Source organism: Mustela nigripes, chromosome 4 (genome assembly GCF_022355385.1).
Source record: "Mustela nigripes isolate SB6536 chromosome 4, MUSNIG.SB6536, whole genome shotgun sequence".
Classification (NCBI taxonomy): Eukaryota; Metazoa; Chordata; class Mammalia; order Carnivora; family Mustelidae; genus Mustela; species Mustela nigripes.
This window is the reverse complement of record NC_081560.1, coordinates 115,271,428-115,297,803: the sequence shown is the minus strand read 5'-3', so window position 1 is coordinate 115,297,803 and position 26,376 is coordinate 115,271,428. Positions and strand designations below refer to the sequence as shown.

General features: G+C 39.8%; 1 protein-coding gene across 7 annotated transcripts in view; it reads left to right on the top strand.

Moving 5' to 3' along the window:
* Positions 1 to 4,013, top strand: part of RYR2 (ryanodine receptor 2) — a 739,709-nt gene extending 735,696 nt beyond the window's left edge. For all 7 annotated transcript variants that reach the window (XM_059397367.1, XM_059397365.1, XM_059397366.1 and 4 more), the window contains 3 exons: positions 670 to 770; positions 1,782 to 1,833; positions 2,574 to 4,013. In XM_059397367.1, the coding sequence (XP_059253350.1) occupies positions 670 to 770; positions 1,782 to 1,833; positions 2,574 to 2,669 (249 nt within the window). In that variant the 3' untranslated portion in view covers positions 2,670 to 4,013. The remainder of the gene's footprint in view (positions 1 to 669; positions 771 to 1,781; positions 1,834 to 2,573) is intronic.
* The last annotated feature ends 22,363 nt before the right edge of the window (positions 4,014 to 26,376 follow it).

The window sequence follows — 26,376 nt, the reverse complement described above, 5'->3', positions numbered from 1 at the left end:
GTCTTGCATGCCAGTCCCATGGACGGCAGACCTAAGCAGGTGCCGCTCTAAGAGATGCAGTGCGAACGAGCAGGGAGCAGAAGGAGCAGCATCCCATCTCTAGAGTAGAAAGTTACCCCCCAGTACCTGTTCACTGGTTAATTCTGTATCTAGCACAGTGCCTGGCACACGGCAGACCCTCTCAGGTGTGGACTGAACACCCCACAGCCTGGTATTTGATTTGGCCCTCCCCAAATGTGAGTCATCTGTACCTTTCCCCCCTGGGTCATCAAACTTTGTTCAGGTAGGTACCAAGTTTGTGGTCTCAGTCGAGGACATACTGAATCCTGCCTACCTAATTTCAGTCAATGTCATGAACAAGAGTGATTGCTAAGTCTTGGGCATTCTCACTTAGGGGAGAGAAAATAAGGAAAAGAGAGCTTTACCGCCATCATTATGGACCCTTCTTTCTCCATCTGTTACTTGTCGCTGGTACCTATGTCCTTTAAGCCTCCAGCAAGATACAGTTGAGGCCACAGTTAAATTAATTCTCATGTGCTTGGCACAGTCTTCCCTCATGACCTTATACAATACTGAGTGAACCAAACAGCTGCCCCATTGGTGAGTTGTGTGTTCCTTTGTTTTGCTTTTTGATATCTGACATGTTAATTATTTCCCTTTGTCTTCTAGACCAAATGCTTTATCTGTGGGATAGGCAACGATTACTTCGACACAGTACCACATGGCTTTGAAACTCACACTTTACAGGAACACAATCTGGCCAATTACCTGTGAGTGTGCCTGTCTTGGACTCTTCACCCTCTCCCTGTCTCTCAGAAATGGAAGAGAGCTATGGCTTCCTTTTCTTTATACAATTGGCTTTAAGAGAAAGACCCACAGCTAGTGGTTCTCTTGTCCCCAAGAGGAGGTTCACCTAAGAAAAGAACCTGTAGCCATTCATATGAACGATACCTTCTAGAACGTGGTTCTCTTGTCCCCAAGAGGAGGTTCACCTAAGAAAAGAACTTGTAGCCATTCATATGAACGATACCTTCTAGAACATGAAATGGAAAGATGGAAAAATTCAAATAAGTGGAATACAAGCTTAGCCTCTCAGAGAGCATTGGCCATGTTTCCCATTTCAAGTAGGAAGACTCCAGCTGCTTCCTAGAGATCTGTAAATCTCCATTTTTCTTTTCTGAGAACCTACAGATCTCTTGAGGCACTATTATCTCTTTAGGCACTATATTTTAACAGAGTCAAAAGCTGCATTTTTAAAAAAAAACACACAGAAATCTATTGCTTACAACTAGCCCAAACTGCAGTTTGGTAAAACAGAATTCTTACTTTCTAACCCAGTTTTAGTATCAAACAGAAGAGATGCAGAGTAGCATTGTAGCAAAAGTGGGGGCTTTGGAATTCATAGCCATGAGGCATTTGGCAAGTTATCTGAACTTTTTGATCCCTGATTTTCTAAGTGGGGACTGGGATTCCTGGCCCCTGAGTGAATAAATATGGATACCCTTGAAGGTGGGATATGGCACCAAGCGTGGCAGACAGCATCTCTCAAGAGGAATAACATGATCTATGCACACATTTTAGCTCCTCCGAAAAAATACTTTTAAAAAAGGTTAAGTTTTTGGTTCCGATGGCATGTTTTTGTTGTTGTTTGCCGTGCCATTTGTTCCATTTCTTTGGCCTCCCGACAGGGTGAAGAGTTAGCTTGTAGCCCAATCAGAAGTATCTGTGTATGCTGACATTTCCATTCCATCCATTTCTGATTAGTCTCTCTGTATCTGTAGGTTTTTTCTGATGTATCTCATAAACAAAGATGAAACAGAGCACACAGGACAGGTAGGTAAACAGTGACCACACACCATCTTCTGAAAGAAGTGACAGAGAATCCATACACGGTGGGCATGTGTGTGCATGAAATACAAAGAGTTGGAATTACTTTCAGATATTAGTCGTAGTATTTTACTAAAGAAATTCCTGTTATCCTGGACGAGTGTGCAAAAATCGCCTTTGTGTGTAGAAAGGGTAAAATTGTAAGTTCACATAAAAATTTTAAGCTTTTATTAGCTCAGCATGCTGAGTTTGGGGTTTGCTAAGTATAATGTCTTTGATTGCTTAATCAGCAGATGATTTCAGATGAACTTCAACCCACATTATTAGGGTCAGTTAAAAAGAATTTTGTATGAAATGTCTAAGGTTCTCCTTAAGTATTTGAAATTCTCCCTCTGCAGATATTTGCCTCCAGTTGTTAATAGTTTGAATTTGAAGGATACAATTAATAATAGTAATGTCTTTAAAAAAACTTATTTGTGGTATATGATTTTAAGAGTTCTTTAAATCATAATTAGATTATGGTCCAGATGAAGACTGGTTGTTAATAGAAGTGAGGTCTGGTATGGTTAAGAACTCTCTAAATGAATATGGGCTTTTCCAATCATGTAAATTATGCATAACTACACAGTTACCTAGATATATACATGCAACAAATTTGCATTTCTTTCTGTCTTCTGTTTTGTGGTGATGCCCAGATTTGGGGGAAACCTGATGTTGATGTTAATACATTTCCTTTACTTTTCCAGGAATCTTATGTCTGGAAGATGTATCAAGAAAGGTGCTGGGAATTTTTCCCAGCAGGGGACTGTTTCCGGAAACAGTATGAGGACCAGCTAAATTAAACTCAGACTCAGATCACCTCTGAAAACCAAAACATACACATTCATTCTTTCTGTCTCGGTCTCTCTCCCTCTGTCTCTGCTCTCTTGGAAACATCCTGCTGAATTTGTGAATTGCCAGCATTCTCTTCTTTCTGGGAGCAGTGAACTCTGTTTCTGAAGACCTGACCATGCTTTTCCCCCCTCCTTCTGTATTTTCTTTGAGAATAAAGACTGAAGAATAACCTAAATTCCTACACAGACAAACTAGGAACTGTGGAAAGAACACCATTTCGGACACTCTCCATCATAATGCCAACAGACCAATTTCCTTCCAAGACTCCTGAAAGTCCCCTTGAGCTTTGGGGCAGTCACAGAGAAGCATAACAGCCACACTCATCCGGCCTCTTTATTTCACCATCCTGAAAGGAACTCTCTGATGGTCACAGAGCACTGCAGCACTTAAGAGATTGCCGTGGACACCAGTTACGAAGGGAAATAGTGCCTTACTATATGTGGGTTGAGCTATGCAGAAGATATGTGCATGAAAAAACATCTTTATTTTCTTTATGTCGATTTTTTTTTCTTTACTTAGTTAGATTGATTTTGTGGGTTTTTTTTCTTTTTTCTTTTCTCTGGTTGGGGAGGGTAAGAAAAGCAGTTTGTGCGCACCTTAAAAAAAAAAAAAAAGACGGGTGGCCTGTCTCAGGACTAGAGGAAGCTCTTCTCATTTGCTAAATTCACATTTACCCTCCCCATGTGCTTCTGCTCTTATTTTGGTAATGCTCTGATGCAACACTGCAACTTTATGAAATCTTTGTATGAAAACAAAAAGACTGCAAAAAAAAAAATACACTTTCAAAAGAAATAATTCATTGCATGTTTATTATGCAAGTTTAAAAGAACAAAGAAAACCTCCAGAAGCAAGTTGATCAACGTGAAAGAACTTTCATGATAATTATATTCATAGTAATAAAGTGTCGTGGGCTTACTTGTATATTTGGAGCCAGTGTCATCCACCAACAATGTGATACATTATGAACTTGACAGTAGTTTTGGGTTTTTCTCTTTCTTTTGGCCACCTGTGATCAGTTGCTGATTAAGGACTTCTTGTCAGGCCATTTTTTAAATATCAAAGCTGAAGCAATATCCATTCAGGGATTTCATCAGTTGCATCAAAAAACACGGATGATAATTATCAATTACTCCATTTTGAGTCCTTTTAAATGTAATGCTTATCTTTACAAATAAAAAAGAGATTCAGAATGGAAGCAAGATCATTTTGCAAACATTGGAGCTCTTTTATTACAAGTCTGCTTGTTAATTTTAGAATTGTAAAACTGCTCTGATTAAACTATTTAACTAACATTCTCATTCTCTTCTTTTCCCATTTCACTTGCAGTGGGGAGGCTTTATAATAACCTGAGGGGGGTTTAGTTTAAGGGCAATGCAAACCCTGCCGTACAGCCTTTAACACCTGCAGATTTCCGGATGGCTGACAAGTCCCCTGCTTTAGAATTACAGAACCTCAGAGTCAGCAGGCAGTTTGAATCACCTTGCTCTACCCCTGTCATTTCCCTGACTTGGGGCCATCCTGAGTTCCTTAAACACCACCGACAGAAAAATCACTCTTTCCCAAATCATTTTAAAGTTTACACAGCTCTCATTCTAGAAGGTTCCTCTTTGCTCAGGGCAAATGTGCTTCCCTGTAATAGTAGGGGTTCACTTCCTGCCTTCATATGAAAGAGGACTGGTATACTAGGAAGTGGTGTATAAAACACCCAAACACTAAATGAACACGCAGTGTGCCAAGCACTGGTGGGTTATCATTTGTCAACTTACTGACACAACATGAGGGCTATGGTACCTAGATTTTGCATTTGTCTTTTGGTATCACTTTTATTTGGGAGAAAGAATGGAACCAATTTGGCCACACCATGGGAACTCCTGAGCTTGCCTAAGGAGGTGCTCTTAGATTCTGAGGAGTCTGAGTAAAATAGATCAGTTCCATAAAACATCAGGAAGCATGTTCCCCTTTGACACGAAACACAGCATAAGCAGCATACAGCAAGGAGAAGTAAGTATTTCTCCAGGACATAAAATCTGCTGACAGATTCAGGTCTTCTATTTATAAGGCAAAGGCAGATTTGATATAAAACAACAGCACAGCTGAGAGGTGAGTGAACAAATCCTTAGTCATCACCTGGTCTGGATTTTGCAGAACTGTTCACTCCTTTAATTAATTGCTCCTGGCTTTAGTGCCTGGGAAGGTGATGGTGCTCACAGAGAAGCAAGAAAAAAGCCAAACTCTGGAAAGGAAACTTCCCTCCACCCGAGGACTCTGGGCATCAGTGTTAAAGAGTAAAGGAGCAGAGCCAGCCACTTTAGAAAGTCACCCACTGCCCAGCATCATGGCTAACACTGAAAGGTGGTCACCTCTCCATTCCCTTCTCAAGGCCTCAAGGGAAGAGGAGGCTTTTTTGTATCAGCATTATTAATTTTCCCAGGAAATGTCATAGAAATTAATGAGGCTCTCCACTTCTCTGATTAAACTCAGGCTGCCTAACTCAACCTCCAGAATCCCTTTAGAGATTCTGTATTACACAAATATTCAGACCTTCCCAACAGATGTTGTAATGTCTGCATATTTCCATTTGAACACTCACAGACCTTTTTCTGCCATTCTTATTTTTCTCCTCCCCCCTACCACCTGCAGAAACATGTCTTGATCCTGCAGAAACATGTCTCCATCAAACAAATTTGGAATCACAGTTTAAGTTTTCTAAATGCACTAAATGGTACTTAGTTGTTAGACTGATGCTCATAATTTCTCACATGCAAGCAGCAGTTCTTAGCCCCTCAAAACCTAATGTAAAAGACATATTGTAATGAAAATTCTTTTTTCCTGACTGTAAAAGTGGATCTGTGAAAATGATACTTTTTTTATATTGCTTTTCATTTCAGTTTGCTTAACTGGGATAATGCTCATATTTCTTAAACTATAATTTTCTGGGTGAATATACCAATTTGCTCCCCGCCCACTGCTGGAAGGACTTTGGCTGGCTGTCAGTGTGGCGACTGCCTCATTTACTCTGGACACAGTAAAGAGGAACTTTAAAAAAATGTGTTTAATATATTTACCTGAGCCTGGTGTAACATGGAAAGCTCTGGACAGACATTCTCCAAATTATTTTACAGCATCTATTGTGTGATGAAAAGGAAGACCTCCCTGTCCTTCTACTGGTGACATTTCTGACCAGCAGTCTGCAATACCTAAGACAGAAGCTGGAAAAGGAGTGTGTCCATGTTGGGCCAAGTGCATGCACGGCACCCAGGTTTGTTAATGGCCATAAATAATAATAACACATTCCTTAATAGGACAAGGTCTGAACTTACCACATCATCTAGACCCATAATATTCAATTGTGTGCTAATGCAAGTATTAAACAGATAGCTAAGTAGGTCCTTCAAGTTCCATGTTCCCCAAATCACAGAGAATTTATAATGTCACAACTCAGTACAGAAACAGTGAGCAGTGGAAGCACCACTTTCCTTGTATGTATAATATTTGAAGCTTTCTAGAATGTTAGAAATGGAAAGGATTTGAGCAATTATGTTTCAGCTGAGCAATCTAGGTAGGTTAAATGTCACAGCTCTGGTTAGTGGCAGAGCTGGGCCAGGTTTCCGTTTAATCTTTCTCCTATTGTGGCCAGAATGGTTCGAAAAATAACAGGTTCCTTATGACCCAGCAAAAATGAAACTGGAAAGCAGTTAGTTACAAAAGCTTTGATGAAATGTCACCAGTGCTCACTGACATTCTGTGTCTGCGATAAGGAGAATTCTGGAAGTGATTATGAAACAAATAGCTGGTTTCAGAATGCACCACTAAATGCAGCTATTTCTGAGAAAAAGAAACTTAGCATCAATTTTAATCCAAGACAGGGAGGCAAGATGGCGGAGGAGTATCAATTGATCCCCTAACTTTAGCTGGATATCTACCAACCATTCTGAACAGCCATAAAATCAGCCTGAGATGTAAGAATATATATCTGGATCTCTATAAGCAGAAAAACACCACCTGTCCCAGGGTAGGAAGGGTGCAGTCCTGATTCTGTGGACGTATCTGAAGATAAACAGAATAGGAAGGGAGCTGCCATAAGCTGGCACTGGTAAAGCAATACAACACAGGAGCACAAAAACGGCCTACACAGGGACTGGGTGCAAACTCGCAGCATGGTAGCAGCTGGGCAGGGCTTTAGAACAGCTCAGGCAGGATTCTAGGTGCTGCAGGTATGCGTGTGAACCTGGGGCTGGGCTGCTTGCAGTTTAAGAAACACACAGAGCCAGAACATGCCTGGGTCCCTGGGACGACCTCTGACAGAGTCACTGTGGGTATGCACTGTGGGAGGCGGTGGTTTACAGGGACACATACAGAAACAAAGACTGTTTTGGAGGGTTTAGTGACAAGAACAGAATGCGATTTCTCTGCTCTGGACAGAGGTTTGGGTGCAGCCATTTTTGCTCAGACCCTGGAAGGAGGTGTGGAAAACCGCAAGGGAACAAAAGCTCAAAAAACTGGTTTCCATGGAGCCCAGCCTGCCCCGACCAAACACACATGGAGTAGGGCAACTCTGCCCAAGCAGGGTCACTGAGAAATGGCGCGGCAGGCCCTTTCCCTAGAAGACAGTCTGGAAGAACAAGAGAACGACAACCCTATGGTTCCCATAAAGTTGCAAATTACCAACACCAGGGGAAAATAGTATACTGAGGTCTAGTCATTGCCTCACGGCTTATTTTTCAGATACAACTGTTTTCTTTTTCTTCTTTCTCTTACGCTTCTTCTATGTTTTTTCTTTTTACCTTTTTGTCATTTCAACTAGATGTTTACTATATCATCCTTCATAGTAGCATTTAACTTGTACTTTTTCCACCTATTTTGGGGATATATACTTCATTATACTCCTTTTTTCCCCTATTCCCTATTTATTTCTCTTTTATATATAGATACACAAATTTTACTTTACCTGTAATTTGGCAAGTAGTGATCTCAAACAAACAGAACAAATTACACCCAGGAGCAACTGAAAACCCTACTTTGTCCACACTGAGAGATTATAGCCCCCTGTACCCTTGGCCCCCTTCTTTAAATTTTTAATTTCTTTAAAAATTTTTTTTTAATTTTATAAATTTTATTCTCAAGCTGTGTGTTTCTTCTACTTTGTCTTTTCAGCGGTGGCTTCCAACCGCTCTGGAATTTCCTAGGGTGCATCTTGCTTGAGTCATGGTTGATATTTTGGACTCTGTACATTCCTTCAACCATCCCTCAACAGGATGACGAGGAGGAGGACCTCCCAACAAAGAAAAGAACTACAGATGATGGCTTCTGCCACAGACCTAATGGATATGGTTATAAGCAAGATGTCAGAGAGAGACTTCAGGACAGCAATTACGAAGTCAATAGCTAGGCTTGAGAAAACTACTGGTGGCAATATAGAATCTCTGAGCATAGAAATGAGACCTAATCAGACCAAACTTAAAAAAGCATGAATGAGATGCAGTTTAAATTGAAATTTGTAATAGCCAGGGTAAATGAGATAGAAGAAGTAATTCGTGATCTCGAAGATAAATTGGCAGAAAGGAAGAAAGCCAAGGAGGACAGGGATAAATAGCCAGAAGCCCATGAGATCAGACTTAGAGAGATCAATGATGCCATGAAACTTTCCAGTGTCAGAATTATTGGGATCTCTGAGGAGGTGAGCTAGAGAGTGAGAGAAAGGCTTAGAAGGTATATTTGAGCAAATTATAGCCATGAACTTCCCTAATCTGAGTATGGAAATAAGCAGTTGTGTCCAAGAGGAAGAAGACCCCTACCAAGATCAATAAAATATAGACCAGCATCCCAGCACATAATAGTAAAACTTACAAACCTCAGAACCAAAGAAGTTATCCTGAGAGCAGCTAGGGGGAAGAGATTTCTTAAATCTTGACGGGGCAATATCAGAATAATGTCAGACCTATCCACAGAGACCTAGAAAGCCAAAAAAGGCTGGCAAGACATATTCAGCCAAGAATATTTGTTGAGCAAGGCTGTCTGCCATGCAGAATAGACAGAGAGATAAAGAACTTCCAGGACTGGCAAAAACTGAAAGACAATGTGATTAGCAAACCAGCTCTGCAAGAAATTTTAAGGGGGACTCTATAAAAGAAGAGCCCAAGAGTAACATAAACCAGAAATTTACAAAGACAATCTATAGAAACAGGGACTTTACAGGCAATATCATGGTACCAAATTAATCTCTTTCAATAGCTAGCGTCAGTGTGAATGGCCTAAATGGTCCCATGAAATAGCACAGGGCTGCAGATTGGATAAAAAGACAGGACCCAACCATATGCAGTTTACAAGAGACTCATTTTGAAACTAAAGACACCTCCAGATTGAAAGTGAGAGGATGGAGACCCATTTATCATGCCAATGGACCTCAAAAGAAAGCAGGGGTAGCAATTCTTATATCACACAAATTAGATTTTAAACCAAATACTGTAGTAAGAGATGCAGAGGGACACTCGATGTCATACTTAAAGGGTCTTCCCTAACAATTTAAATATCTATTCCCTTTAACATGGGAGCAGCCAACTATATAAGCCAACTGCTAACCAAAATTAAGAATCATACTGATAGGGGAACCTGGGTGGCTCAGTGGGTTAAAGCCTCTACCTTTGGCTCAGGTCATGATCCCAGGGTCCTGGGATCGAGCCCCGCATCAGGCTCTCTGCTCGGCAGGGAGCCTGCTTCCTCCTCTCTCTCTTTCTGCCTGCCTCTCTGCCTACTTGGGGTCTCTGTCTGTCAAATAAATAAATAAAATCTTAAAAAAAAAAGAATCATACTGATAAATAATACATTAATAGCAGGAGAACTCAACACACCACTCCCAGCAATGGACAGTCTAAGCAGAAGACCAATAAAAAAATAAGAGCTTTGAGTCTGCACAGCAAAGGAAACAGTCAACAAAACAAAGAGGCAATGGGAGAAGATATTCACAAATAACAGTAAAAAGGGCTGAGATTCAAGATCTATAAAGAACTCCTCCAACGCAACACACACAAAACAGATAATCATGTCAAAAAATGAGCAGAAGACATGAACAGACACTTCTCCAATGAAGACATACAAATGGCTATCAGACACATGAAAAAATGTTCATCATCACTAGCCCTCAGGGAGATTCAAATCAAAACCACACTGAGATACCACCTTACACCAGTTAGAATGGCCAAAATTAACAAGACAATAAACAACAAATGTTGGAGAGGATGTGGAGAAAGGGGAATGCAAGTTGGTGCAGCCACTTTGGAGAAGAGTGTGGAGATTCCTTAAGAAATTAAAAACAGAGCTGACCCTGCAATTGCACTCCTGGGTATTTACCCCAAAGATACAGATGTAGTGAAAAGAAGGGCCACCTGTACCTCAATGTTCATAGCAGCAATCGTCACAGTCACCAGACTATGGAAGGAGCAAAGATGCCCTTCAATGGATGAATGGCTAAAGAAGATGTGGTCCATATATACTGTGGAGTATTATGCCTCCATCAGAATGAATACCCAACTTTTCTATCAACATGGACGGGACTGAAAGAGATTATGCTGAGTGAAATAAGTCAAGCAGACAGAGTCAATTATCATATGGTTTCACTTATTTGTGGAGCATAAGGAATAACATGGAGGACATGGGGAAATGGAGAGGAGAAGGGAGTTGGGGGAAATTGGAGGAGGAGATGAACCATGAGAGACTGTAGACTCTGAGAAGCTAACTGAGGGTTTTTGGAGGATGGGTAGAAGGTTGGGTGAGCCTGGTGGTGGGTATTGTGGAGGGCACGAATTGCATGGAGCACTAGGTGTGGTATATAAACAATGAATTCTGGAACACTGAAAAGAAATTAAACAAAAATAAATAAAAATAAAAACAAAAAGAATTAGCACTTTGAATGACACATCAGACCAGATGGACTTTGTACATATTTGCAGAACATTTCACACTAAAACAACAGAAAACTCACTCTTCCTGAGTGCACATGAAACTTTCTCCAAAACATACCACATACTGGGTCACAAGTCAGGTCTCAACTGATACCAAAAGATTGAAATTACTCCCAGAATGTTATCAGAACACAGTGCTTTGGAATTGGAACTCAATCACAAGAAAAAATTTGAAAGCAATTCAAACACTTGGAAGTTAAAGAGCCTCTTGCTAAAGAATGATTGGGTCAACCAGGAAATCAAATTGGAACTTAAGCAATTCATGGAACCAATGAGAAAGAAAACATATCAGTCCAAAACCTATGGGATACTTCAAAGGTGATCCTAAGGGGGAAATATGTAGTCATCGAAGCCTCTCTCAAAAAACTAGGAAAATCCCAAATGCACAAGCTAAACTTAAATCTAAAGGAGCTGGAGAACTAACAGCAAATAAAACCTAAAACAACCACAAGAAGAGAAATAATAAAGATTAGAGCAGAGATGAAATAGAAACCAGAAAAACAGAACAGATCAACAAAACCAGAAGCTGGTTCTTTGAAAGAATTAATAAAATTGATAAACCTCTGGCCAAACTTATCCAAAAGAAAAGAGAAAGGACCCAAATGAATCATGAATGAAAGAGAAGAGATTATGACTAACACCAAGTAATTAGAAACAATCATTAGAAATTATTACCAGTAACTATATGCCAACAATTAAGCAACCTGGAAGAAATGGATGGCCTTCTGGGAACTTATAAATTACCAAGACTGGAACAGGAAAAAAATACACAATCTGAATAGGCCAATAACCAGTAAAGAAACTAAAGCAGTAATCAAAAACCTCCCAAGAAACAAGAGTCCAGGAACAGATGGATTCCAGGGGATTCTACCAAATACTTAAGAAGAAATAATACCTATTCTACTGAAGCTGTTTCAAAAAATAGAAACAAAGGGAAAACCTCCAAACTTGTTCTATGAGGCCAGCATTACCCCAATCCCAAAATCAGGCAAAGACTCCATCAAAAAGGAGAATTACAGACCAATATCCCTAATGAACATGGATGCCAAAATACTCAACAGGATCCTAGCCAATAGGATCTGATAGTACATTAAAAGGATTATACGTCATGACCAGGTGGGATTTATTTCTGGGTGGTTCAACATTCACCAATCAATCAATCAATGCGATAGAACACATTAATAAAAGAAAAGACAGGACATATCAGCCTCTCAATTGATGCAGAAAAAGCATTTGATAAAATACAGCATCCTTTCCCGATTAAAACTCTTCAGAGTGTAGGGACAGATGGAACACTCCTCAATTTCATAAAAACCATCTATGAAAAGCCCACAGCTAATATCATCCTCAATGGGAAAAAGCTGAGAGCTTTTCCCTTAAGAGCAGAACATGATAGGGATGCCCACTCTTGCTACTATTGTTCAACGTAGTACTAGAAGTCCTAGCATTAGCAACCAGACAACAAAAAGAAATAAAAGGTATTCAAATTGGCAAAGAAGTCAAACTGTCTCTCTTCACAGACGACATGACACTTTATGTGGAAAACCCAAAAGACTCCACTGCTAAATTACTAGAACTCATACAGAAATTCATTAATGTGGCAGGATACAAAATCAATGCACAGAAATCAGCTGCTTTTCTACACACTAATAATGTAACTTTAGAAAGAGAAATTAGGGAACTGATTCCACTTATAACAGCACCAAAAATTATAAGATACCTAGGAATAAACCTAACCCAAAAGGTAAAGGTCTATATTCTAGAAACTACAGAACACTTATGAAAGAAATAGAGGAAGACACAAAAAGATGGAAAAATGTTCCATGCTCATGGATTGGAAGAATAAACATTGTTAAAATATCTATGCTGCTTAGAGCAATCTATATTTTCAATGCCATCCCTATTAAAATACCATTGGCCTTTTCCAAAGAGCTAGAACAAACAATCCTAAAATTTGTATGGAACTAGAAAAGACTGCGAATTGCCAATGGAATACTGAAAAAGAAAAACAAAGCTGGGGCATCATGTTGCCTGACTTCATGCTATATTACAAAGCTTTGATTACCAAGACAGCATTGTTTGCCACATTTGCAGACACAAAGACCAATGGAACAGATCAGAGACTCTAGAAATGGACCCTAAACTCTATGGTCAACTAATCTTTGACAAATCAGGAAAAAAATATCCAATGGAGAAAAAACAGCCTCTTCAATAAATGGTGCTGGGAATATTGGACAGCTACATATAGGAGAGTGAAACTGGATCATTTTCTTACACCATACACAAAGATAAACTCAAAATGGGTGATAGATCTCAACGTGAGACAGGAATCCATCAAAATCCCAGCAGCAACCTCTTTGAAATCAGCCCACAGCAATTTCTTTCAAGACATGCATCCAAAGGCAAAAGAAGCAAAAGCAAAAATGAACTTTTGGGACTTAATCAAGATAAAAATCTTATGCACAGCAAAGGAAACAGTCAACAAAACTAAGAGATAACCCAGGGAATGGGAGAAGGTATTTGCAAATGACCGTACAGATAAAGCGCTGGTACCAAGATCTATAAAGAACTTCTCAAACTCAACACACACAAAACAAGTAATCTAGTAAAAAATGGGCAGAAGACATGAACAGACACTTCTACAAAGAAAACATACAAATGGCTAACAAACACATGAAAAATCGTTCAACATCACTAGCCATCAGGGAAATTCAAATCAAAACCACAATGAGATATCACTTTACAGAGGTTAGAATGGCAAAAATTAACAAGGCAGGAAACAACAAATGTTGGCCGGGATGTGGAGAAAGGGGAAGCCTCTTATGCTGTTGGTGGGAATGCAGCTGGTATAGCCACTATGGAAAACAGTACAGAGGTTCCTCAAAAAGTTAAAAACAAAGCTATCCTACCACCCAGCAATTCCATTACCAGTTATTTACCCCAAAGATACAAATGTTGTGGAAATAAGGGGCACATGCACCCCAATGTTCACAGTAGTAATGTCCACAATAGCCAAACTATGGAAGGAGCAGAGATGCCTTTCAACAGATGAATGGATGAAGAAGATGTGATCCATATATACAATGGAATATAACTCAGCCATCAGAAAGGATGAATACCCACCATTTGCATCGACATAGATGGAACTGGAGGGGGTTATGCTAAGTGAAATAAGTGAGGCAGAGGAAGACAATTATCATATGATTTTACTCATATGTGGAATATAAAGGATAACATGGAAGACCATTTCACCTGAAGTGGGTGAAATCAGAGAGGGAAACAAACCATGAGAGACTGTGGACTCCAGGAAACAAACAGAAAGTTTCAGAGGGAAGGGAGGTGGGGGATGGGGTAGCCAGGTGATGGGTATTAAGGAAGTCATGTGTTGTGATGAGCACTAAGTGTTACACACAACTACTCAATCACTAAAGACTGCATCAAAAACTAATGATATACTATATGATGGCTAACTGAACATAATAAAAACAAAATTTTTATTCCAAGACAGTAGGAAAGTCTCACCTCAGGATTGTTTCAGTATCATATCTACCTTACTTCTTGATAGAGTTCTGTTGGATATTTCACTGGTTTTCCTAATGGTCATAAGTACTTCATTGTGGCTAACAGATTTAATTCCCACTGTAATATTCACCATGATTAAAGTAATTCAGATTTCGGGTACCTGAGTGGATCAGAAGGTTAAGAATCTGACTGTTGATTTCAGCTTAGGTCATGATCTCAGGGTCATGAGATTGAGCCCTGCAGCAAGCTCCACACTTGGCCATGAAGTCTGCCTAAGATATACTCTTTCTCTAACTCTGCTCCTTCCTCTACCCTGCTTGTAGGGACATGCATGGGCACCCCCTCCTCCCAAAAGAAAACAGTGATTTGGGTTCTTACTTCCTTCTTGAACATTTTAGGTATCACCAATTGACAAAAAGTTTGAGGGGATCAAAGAATCCTACATGTTAGCATGTCAAAGGTGGGTTTTTTTTTTTTTTTTTAAGATTTTATTTGAGGGTGGAAGAGAGCATGAAAGCAGGGTGAGGGGCAGAGGGAGAAGCAGATTCCCCACTGAGCAGGGAGCACAATGTAGGGCTCCATCCCAGGACTCTAGGATCATGACCTGAGCTGAAGGCAGATGCTTAACTGACAGAGTCACCCAGGGATCCAATCAAAGGTGTTTTAATGGCAAAGGAGCATCTGATTTACCTTTCTTGTCCACCAACTCCCACACACCCACAGTATGTTCTGATTCCTTCCACACTTCATTTTTTTTTAATATTTTTTTTAAAGATTTTATTTATTTATCAGAGAGAGGGGGGGGGGGAGAGTGAGCACAGGCAGACAGAATGGCAGGCAGAGGCAGAGGGAGAAGCAGGCTCCCTGCTGAGCAAGAAGCCCGATGTGGGACTCGATCCCAGGACGCTGGGATCATGACCCGAGCTGAAGGCAGCTGCTTAACCAACTGAGCCACCCAGGCGTCCCTCCTTCCACACTTCATAAACCTTATTCTCCTCCAAGAAATTTGTAAACCTGATATACGTGTCCTCCCTTTGCATTAAGCATGGCTAAGCTAAGTAGGCTTTTGAATTTTTGTTTGTAAAGAAAAAAATTTACTTTCTATAGACCTGGTTAACACTAATAAGTATTATAGAATGTGATGTTCCTAACATGAACAATACTATATTAACATATAAGCAGAAACCCTAGCGTTAATGAGTTTTTTAAAGGACCACCAAACCTGGAAGTTATTGCTTGTTGTCATTTGAATTACCTGCAGTTTTCATCCTAATTTTCAAAATTGTGTTAACATTTAGGTAGACCTAATATTTCATGTGTAAATTTAGAAATATAGGAAGATACAATGTCAAGAAGAAAAATAATTGATGATCTGGAGATGTTACATTCTTTATCAGCAGAAAGAGAAATTGGAGATAGCTATTTAATCTTTGAATATTATAACCAAACTAAGGACTTCCATCCTACATAAAATAAAGATGAATAGAGCAGAAGTCTTAGCAAGATATATTATGAATTAATAAAAATTCATAGTCAGATGACTGTCATTCTTTATTTCTATACATACAGAAGAAAAACATTTAAGCATTTTTTTCACCAGTGAGGTAAACTTCCAGAAACTCTTACCATTTTGTTTTATTTTATTTTATTTTTTTAAAGATTTTATTTATTTATTTGACAGAGATCACAAGTAGGCAGAGAGGCAGGCAGAGAGAGAGAGGAGGAAGCAGGCTCCCTGCCGAGCAGAGAGCCTGATGTGGGACTCGATACCAGGACCCTGAGATCATGACCTGAGCCGAAGGCAGCGGCTTAACCCACTGAGCCACCCAGGCGCCCCTTACCATTTTGTTTTAAAGAGTATAAATCATGAGGTGACTGCCTGCATATGAAAATGTCATGAAGGCCAAGTTTAGAATGAGCTGAGGCAAAATGCTACACATTTTATAAATTGTAAAAATAATTTACACTCCACACTATGCTTAACAGCATGAAAGGAGCTAACCAGCTAGTGCCTACATGGTTTTATATTAGCCTGGGTTCTCCAGAATATAGCCTGAGGCAAGGATGGAAGTGATTATGTTTATTAAGACAGCCAAGCAAGCAGCAAGGGTGAGTCAAGGAAGGATGTGTAGCAATGCAAGCTAATGCATGCATGCAATGGCTGCACCATTCCCTGAGTCCAGAAAAGGCTGCTTGGCAGGTCTGTCCAACTGGCATGCTAGGAACTCAGACGACATTCTGTAAAAAGAAATTCTACCTTGGAATGGTCCAGGGGAGGGAGATAGGGCAGGGAGTATGTCTATCATTTCTCCTCCATCTCCTGTTTCCCATGGGTCAAAGTTCACCCTGAGGCTTATCAAATCCTCCTCTCCATCCACTACTGGACTGAATTATCTGGACTCTAGGGGCCCACTCTGGATGTCAGATCCATATGCTCTAGTGGGCAGGTGAATCCAAGTCAGAAAGTAGGAAGAGGAGCCACTCAGCCTGAATGCACACACAGAGCCTAGAGGAGGCCAGTGTGTCAAGGGCAAGAGATTGGTTGGGCCCAGGGAGTAGAACCATGAGGGCTTAAAAAAAGATGCCTAGTACAGGAGGCTGAGGCAGGATGAAAGGCTGGAGGCCCCAGAAGCAGGAGGCACGGAGATAATCTGAAGAAGCACATGAGATTTAGGTCTGCTACAAATGTCCATCATATGAGTTTTCATTTTCTTTTTACATACTTGAAATATTTAATAATCAAAAATGAAGACAAGAAAAAAGTAGCTTCAAAGCCTAGGGGAACATGGACTCATGCTAAATAGGTCACATAAAGAGAACAAAGTTTTAACACTTACTTTACTTTCATTTTCTCCAACAAGGAGAATGGTTCAATTAATCACTTGAATGAGAGCATAGATGGTCTGCTGATCAAATCTGAAAAATTCAAGTTTCTGAAGATGTCATAGGAAAAATGAAAATAATTTTGTTCCAAAACGGTGTAACTACTTGTCAGAAGTAATATATAGATAGATTTTTTTACCTCAACTTTCCAATACCAAAGCCATACTCCAAAATATTCTGATTTGGAAATCCTGATAAGGCCAGGGAATCTGCATCTCAAATCAGTTCCCAGTCACCCGACTGTACAGTATTTGGTTCAAGTGGTTCACTGACTACAGCTAAAGGGAAAGTTGCATTAATGATCTTGAAGTCCCTAAGATCCTATGATTGATTAACTGCTGAGGACAGGAGGCACTGGCCTCCAGTGTGTCGTGTTAAAGCACTGACCTAGGAGCAGGTGACCTGGTTTTCAGCCCCAGCTCTTGCTCTCAGCAGCTATATACATTTGGTAAATTTATTTAACCTGCATTGATGAATTCATTTAACCTGGCAAAGACTGGATTGCTTTATCTGATGCTTAATGGCAGAATTTTGAGGATCAAAGTTTATGCAAATGTTAAGAACTGAAAAACAATTAAAGCGAGGGACTTGACATTTACTTTCACAGTGTAGATGGGTAGAAGTAAGAGACCCTGTTTCAACCAATCTCCTAAAGTGAGCTAATTATCTACCAGAACACTCTGAACACCCATGAAATCAGCCTGAGATGTAGGATTATACACTTCTGGATCCCTACAGAGGCAGAAGACTCCAGTGAAGAGAAGCATTCCAGGGTGCACCTTGCCTGGTTCATGGTTTATGTTCAGCTACATATCCCTTCAACCACCTCTCACCAAAATGACCAAAAGGACGAACACCCAACAGAGGAAAAATTCAGAGGACTGTGCCCTCTCCAACAGAATTATTGGATATGGACATAAACAGTGTGTTGGAAAGGGAATTTAGGGTAACAATTATCCAGGCAATGGCTAGGTTGCAGAAAACTATTAGTGACAACATAGAATCTCTAAGGGCAGAAGTGAATGCCTCCTGGGAAGAAGTTAAAAAATGCTATCAATGAGATCCAATCTAATCTAAATATTCTAACACCTAGGGTAGCTGAGACAAAAGATAGAATTAGTGATCTAGAGGACAAACAGAGAGAAAAAGCATCAGGAGGAGGCATGGAACAAACAGCTTAGAAGCCATGAAAATAGAATTAGGGAAATAAATGATGCTATGAAATGTTCCACCATCATAATTATTTGGATCCCTGAGGGGGTGGAGAAAGAGAGAAGCCTAGAAGATATAGCTGAACAAATTCTGGATGAATATTTTCTGAATTTGAGGAATGGAACCAGCATTCCTGTCCTAGAGGCAGAAAGAACACTTCTAGGTTCAACAAATCTAGAAAGACCTCAAGGCACCTGATCATGAGACTGACAAATCATAATTTTAGACAAGAGCTCCTGAGGAGAGCTAGAGGGAAGAGGTTCCTTACATACAGAGGAAGGTCCATCAGAATAACGTCAAACATCTCCACAGAAATCCGGCAAGCCAGAAAAGGGCTAACAAGACATATTCAGGGCACTAAATGATAAAAACATGCAGCCAAGAATACTTTATTCAGCAATGATGACATTTAAAATAGATGGAGAGATAAAGAGCTTATAAGACCTGCAAGGTTTAAAAGAGTATGTGACCACCAAGCTGGCACTACAGGAAATATTAAGGGGGGTTCTAGAAAAGAAAGAACCCAAGAGTGACATAGAACACAAATTTACAGAGACAATCTATAGAAACAAGGGCTTTACAGGCAATATGATATCAATAAAAACCTAACTTTCAATATTATCACTCTCAAGGTGAATGGCCCAAATGCTCCCATAAAATGGCACAGGGTTGCAGACTGGATATAATCATAGGACTCATCCATATGCTGTCTACAAGGGAAACACTTGGAACCTAAAGATACATCCAGACTGAAAGTGAAGGGATGGAGAAGCAGCTTTCATGCCAATGAGCCTCAAAAGAAAGCTGGGGTAGCAATTATCATATCAGATAAAAAGAGATTTTAAACTAAAGACTGTAGTTAGAGATAAAGGCATTACATCATTCTTAAAGGGTCTATCCACCAAGAAGATCTAAAAACTGTAAATATTTATGCCTCCAATATGGGAGAAGCCAATGGCATAAGCCAACTGTTAATCAAACTAAAGAGTCATATTGATATGAATACATTAAAAGTAGGGACCTTAACATGCCACTCTCAGTAACAGACAGATCATCCAAGCAGAAAATCAATACAGAAATAAGAGCTTTGAATGACACATTGGACCAAATGGACCTCACAGATATATACAGAACATTCCACCCTAAAACAATAGAATATGCATTCTTCTCAAGTGCACATGAAATCTTCCCCAGAATAGATCATATAATGTGTCACAAATCAGGACTCAACTGATACCAAAAGACTGAGATTATTCCCTGCATATTCTTAGACCACAATGCTGTGAAACTGGACTCAACCACAAGAAAAAGTTTAGAAAGAATTCAAACACTTGGAAGCTAAAGACCACTTAAGCTTAAGAATGTTTGGATCAACCAGGAAATGAAAGAAGAACTTAAACAATTCATGGAAACCAATGAGAATGAAGACACATTGGTCCAAAACCTATGGGGTACAGCAAAGGCGGTCCTAAAGGAGAAATACATAGGCATCCAAGCCTCCTTCAAAAAAACTGAAAAATCCAGAATACACTGGATTTCTTTAAACCTTAAAGATTTGGAGAACCAACAACAAATCAAGCTAACCCCATGCACAAGAAGAGAAGTAATAAAGATTAAAGTAGAGATCAATGAGATAGAAACTAGAGATACAGTGGAACACAACAACCAAACTAGAAGCTGGTTCTGTGAAAGAATCAGTAAGATCAATAAACCATTGGCCAAACTAATCCAAAAGAAAAGAGAGGACCCCAATTAATAAAATTATGAATGAAAGGGGGAGAGGTCATGACTAACACCAAGTAAATAGAAACAATCCCTATGACCTACCATTGCACTCCAGGGTATTTACCCCAAAGATACAGATGTAGTGAAAAGAAGGGCCATCTGTACCCCAGTGTTTATAGCAGCAATGGCCATGGTCGCCAAACTGTGGAAAGAACCAAGATGCCCTTCAACAGATGAATGGATAGGGAAGATATGGTCCATATATACTATGGAGTATTATGCCTCCATCAGAAAGGATGAATACCCAACTTTTGTAGCAACATGGACGGGACTGGAAGAGATTATGGTGAGTGAAATAAGTCAAGCAGAGAGAGTCAATTATCATATGGTTTCACTTATTTGTGGAGCATAACAGAAAGCATTGAGGACATGGGAAGTTAGAGAGAAGGGGGTTGGGGTAAATTGGAAGGGGAGGTGAATCATGAGAGACTGTGGACTTTGAAAAACAATCTGAGGGGTTTGAAGTGGCGGGGGGTGGGAGGTCGGGGTACCAGGTGGTGGGTATTATAGAGGGCACGGATTGCATGGAGCACTGGGTGTGGTGAAAAAATAATGATACTGTTATGCTGAAAATAAATAAATTTTTAAAAAAAGAATCAGGAACTTATAGATACCCAACAAGAATCAGGAACTTATAGAAGTAAGCACATGATCAGATAATCTGCTAGTTTAGCTTATCTGAAAAAAATAAAGATTTTTTTGTTATAAGCAAAAAAAAAAAAATTATTATCAACAGTTATATGCCAATAAGTTAAGCAACCTAGAAGAAATGGATGTATTCCTGGAAACCTATAAACTTCCAAGACTGAATCAGCAAGAAATTGACAACCTGAATGGACCAATACCTAGTAAGGAGATTGAAGCAGTGATCAAAAACCTCGCAAAAAAACAAGAGCCCAGAACCTGACAGTTCCTTGGGGAACTCCACCAAACATTCAAAGAAGAAATAATACCTATTACCCTGAAGCTGTTTCAAAAAATAGAAACAGAAACAGAAGGAGAATATCCAAGCTCATTTTATGAAGCCAGCATTACCCTGATCCCCAAACCAGGCAAAGACCCCACCAAAAAGGAGACTTTCAGACCAATATACCTGATGAATACAGATGTCAAGATTCTCAAGATCCTGGCTAATAGAATCTAACAGTACATTAAAAAGATTATCCACCATGACGAAATGGGATTTATCCCTGGGATGCAAGGGCTTTGCAAATCAATCAATGGGATAGAACAAATCAATATTTGAACAAATATAGAACAAATTTATCCCTGGGATGCAAGGATTGATTCACAAATCAATCAATGTGATAGAATAAATCAATAAGAGAAGAAAAAAGAAACACATGGTCCTCTCAATTGATGCAGAAAAAGCATTTGACAAGATACAGCATCCATTCCTGATTAAAACAACTCAAATATAGGGATAGAGGGAACATTCCTCAGCTTCATAAAACCTATCTGTGAAAAGCCCACAGCGAATATCATCCTCAATGGGAAAAAGCTCACAGCCTTCCCTTTGAGATCAGGAACGTGACAAGGATGTTCACTCTCACCACTATTGTTCAACAAAGTACTATAAGTCTTTGCAATAGCAGTCAGACAACAAAAAGAAATAAAAGGTATTCAAATTGGCAAAGAAGAAGTCAAACTCTTTCTCTTCAGAGATGACATGATACTTTATATGGAAAACCCAAAGGACTCCACCCCAAAACTACTAGAACTCATACAGCAATTCAGGAATGTAGCAGGATACAAAATCAATGTACAGGAATCAGTTGCTTTCTTATACACTGACAATGAAAATATAGAAAGGGAAATTAGAGAATCGATTCCATTTACTATAGCACCAGAACCATAAATACCTGGGAATAAACCTAAGCAAAGAAGTAAAGGATCTGTACTCCAGAGGAACTAGAGAACACTCATTAAAGAAATTGAAGAAGACACAAAAGGATGGAAGACCATTCCATGCTCTTGGATCGGAAGAACAAACATTGTTAAAATATCTATACTGCCTAGAGCAATCTATACTTTCAATGCCATTCCGATCAAAATTCCACCAGTATTTTTCAAAGAGCTGGAGCAAATAATCCTAAAATTTGTATGGAATCAGAAGAGACCCCGAATCGCTAAGGAAATGTTGAAAAACAAAAATAAAACGGGGGACATCACATTACCTGATTTCAAGCTTTACTACAAAGCTGTGATCACCAAGACAGCATGGCACTGGCATAAAGACAGACACATAGACAAGCGGAACAGAGTAGAGAGCCCAGATATGGACCCTCAACTCTATGGGCAAATAATCTTTGACAAAGCAGGAAAAAATATACAGTGGAAAAAAGACTGTCTCTTCAATAAAAGGTGCTGGGAAAATTGTACAGCTATATGTAGAATGAAACTCGACCATTCTCTTACACCATACACAAAGATAACCTCGAAATGGATAAAAGACCTCAACGTGAGACAGGAATCCATCAGAATCCTAGAGGAGAACATCGGCAGTAACCTCTTCGCGACATCGGCCACAGCAACTTCTTTCAAGATATGTCTCCAAAGGCAAAGGAAACAAAAGTGAAAATGAACTTTTGGTACTTCATTAAGATCAAAAGCTTCTGCACAGCAAAGGAAACAGTCAACAACAAAACAAAGAGGTAACCCACAGAATGGGAGAAGATATTTGCAAATGACAGTATAGACAAAAGGCTGATATCCAGGATCTATAAAGAACTTCTCAAACTTAACACACACAAAACAGATAATCATGTCAAAAAATGGGCAGAGGATATGAACAGACACTTCTCCAATGAAGACATACAAATGGCTATCAGACACATGAAAAAATGTTCATCATCACTAGCCCTCAGGGAGATTCAAATTAAAACCACATTGAGATACCACCTTACACCAGTTAAAATGGCCAAAATTAGCAAGACAGGAAACAATGTGTGTTGGAGAGGATGTGGAGAAAGGGGAACCCTCTCACACTGTTGGTGGGAATGCAAGTTGGTGCAGCCACTTTGGAGAACAATGTGGAGATTCATCAAGAAATTAAAAATAGAACTTCCCTATGACCCTGCAATTGCACTACTGGATATTTACCCCCAAAGATACAGATGTAGTGAAAAGAAGGGCCACCTGTACCCCAATGTTCATAGCAGCATTGGCCATGGTTGCCAAACTGTGGAAAGAACCAAGATGCCCTTCAGTGGACGAATGGATAAGGAAGATGTGGTCCATATACACTATGGAGTATTATGCCTCCATCAGAAAGGATGAATACCCAACTTTTGTAGCAACATGGACAGGACTGGAAGAGATTATGCTGAGTGAAAGAAGTCAAGCAGAAAGAGTCAGTTATCATATGGTTTCAGTTATTTGTGGAGCATAACAAATAACATGGAGGACATGGGAGATGGAGAGGAGAAGGGAGTTGAGGGAAATAGGAAGGGGATATGAACCATGAGAGACTATGAACTCTGAAAAACAATCTGAGGGTTCTGAAGGGGTGGGGGGTGGGAGGTTGGGGGAGCCAGGTGGTGGGTATTATGGAGGGCACGTATTGCATGGAACACTGGGTGTGGTGCATAAACAATGAATTCTGTTACGCTGAAAATAAAAAAAAAAAATTGAAAAAAAATTCTACAATATCTTTATAGGAAAAAAAAAAGTTCCTTAAGGAGCACCTGGGTGGCTCAGTGGGTTAAAGCCTCTGCCTTCGGCTCAGGTCATGATCCCAGGGTTCTGGGATTAAGCCTCACATCGGGCTCTCTGCTTAGCAGGGAGTCTGCTTCCTCCTCTCTCTTTCTCTCTCTCTGCCTCTCTGCCAACTTGTGATCTCTGTCAAATAAACAAATAAAATCTTAAAAAAAAGTTCCTTAAAAGGTGGTTTTAGTGGTAAATTCCATCCAAGTGTGTCTTCCCTACTATTTCAAGTGTCCTTTCGTTCTAGTTACAATCATTCTTACATAAGAAGATCCTTTTTATGTTGTTCAAAAGATGGTCAGCAATGAAGTAACCATCTCCTTGACCTTGTGATTGTTATAACAGCAGGTAGGTGACTTAAGATGGCCCAACGGAAATAAGCTTGGGACTTTTATTTGATAGGGAACTTGACATATCCCCTTGACTACAAATCTATCACGCTAGATCTAAATGACAAGCATTGAGCTCTGACAGTTCAGACAGATGTTTTGCTACTGTGAGAGAATGCAGTCCAAGAATGATGCTGGCAGAAAGGGAAGGCGGAAAAGAAAGCACAGAGAAACAGAGCTATGTTCCTAGTGTCATTATGAACATCTAGCGTACAGCATCCCCTGAAGCCTGCCATACAGCCTTTCATTTATATAAAATACTAACATTTTCATTACTGCTTAAGATGGTTTGAAGTAATTTTGTTACTTGCAACAGGAAGTGTCGAACAAAACCTACATTAGGACCTATTTTAATCACTAAAACTTCAAATATTTTAATATATAATAAAGCAAACCCCCCCTCCATCCTCATTTATTATTCCTCCCCAAGCTCTTGATTTTTCTAATGCTTCAGTTCTTTTCAGGTAATACCTAAATAATTTTCACAAGTTCTAAAAAATTTTTATCAGGGCTTTAATTGCTACAATTATTGACTCATTTGTAGAAAACTGACATTCTTCTAGTTGTCAAACTAGAAACATGTTCAATGCTCTGTTTGTTTGTATCTCTTCAATCTGAGTGGCTTAAACAGAAATGTATTGTCTCAGTTCATTCTGAAATCACACTTCCCCTTCAGTCTGCCCCATACCTGCCCCATGCCTCTGCCCCAGCAAACACCATACTTGCAGTGTTCGCTAATGATCTTTGAAGCAACTTTACTATGTCAATGCAACTCTAACCTTTACATGCCATTCACCCTGGATCCGCATCTGGGTTGTATTTCCCTTCTTGATAAGGACACCTGTCATACTGGATTAGCACTGCTCCCTCTTGCCTGCCGCATAATGATCTCATTTTAACTTGATTACCTCTGTAACAACCCCATCTCTAAATAAGTCAACATTATGAGGTATTGGGGGTTAGGGTACCAATATGTCTTTTGTTAGAAAGACACAATTCAATCCCTAACAGTCCTGAAATGATTTTGGGTTTCTTTATACAGATTAGTATTTCTCAAACTGATGTTCAAGGATATAATCTTTGGTCTCCATGAATATGAGTTTAACTTTTTGATATTTCCAATTTCATATAAATCAATTACTTAAGGCAGTGCTGGTTACTTTCCCTTACTTGAAACAACACTACCACCTTGTCTAAGTTAAGGAGATGTTGCTAGGAGTCTGGGGAAGCCAACAGTAGTTAGGGTTCTGTGGGAAGAGAACCAGAGAGAGAGGAAAACTGCAGAAAGAGAGAGAAATCTCTGTGATGTGTGTAGGGTCCCCTCCAGTCTTTAGCTGGGTAATGACCAACAGAAGCCTGTAAGGAAAATACCTAAAGCCAGGAAAAAGAAACAAAACAACAACAACAACAAAACACCTGAAAGAATTTCCTCAGGCTGAAGGCAGAAGAGAGACAAGTCAGAAGAGGTTGTTAGAGTAAGACTGAAAGTGTGACAAGAACAGAAACCAGAGGTGTCTGTGTTAAAGATAGAATAGCTGGGACCAGAAATGCAGGTGACCTCTAGAAGCTGAGAATGACCTTGGCCAACAGCCAGCAGGGAAACAGGAGCTCTGACCTAGAGCAGCATGGAAGTAAATTCTGTCAAAGCCCTGAATGAGCTTGGAAGTATATTCATCCCCAGAGTCTCAAGAGAGGAACATAGCCCTGCCAACACCTGGAGTTCAACCCTTTAAAACACAAAGTTTAGAATCGGCTGAGTCACACAGTGTCCGGGCTTCTGACCTATAGAACTATGAGATAATAAGTAAGTGTTGCTTTAAGGTGCCAAATTTGTAGTAATTCGTTCTAATAACAGTGGAAAACAAATACCAGGACAGACACAGTAATGCAATGATACAGCATCTGAGATGACAGATATGTGGGATGGGATTAACAAAATTTGGAGTGCAAAAGAAAAGATGAGGAACTTGAAGAAATCACAATGAACACTACTGAAAGTAAATAATGGAGATAAAAAAGACTGAAAATAGAAACTTTACTTAAAAAATGAATAAAGCATGGGGCGCCTGGACGGCTCAGTCATTTAAGCCTCTCCCTCTGGCTTAGGTCACAATCTTAGGGCCCTGGAATGGAGCCCCTCGGGTTCCCTGCTCAGTGGGGACTCTGCCCCAGCTCTGCCCCTCACCACCCATCCCCCTCCA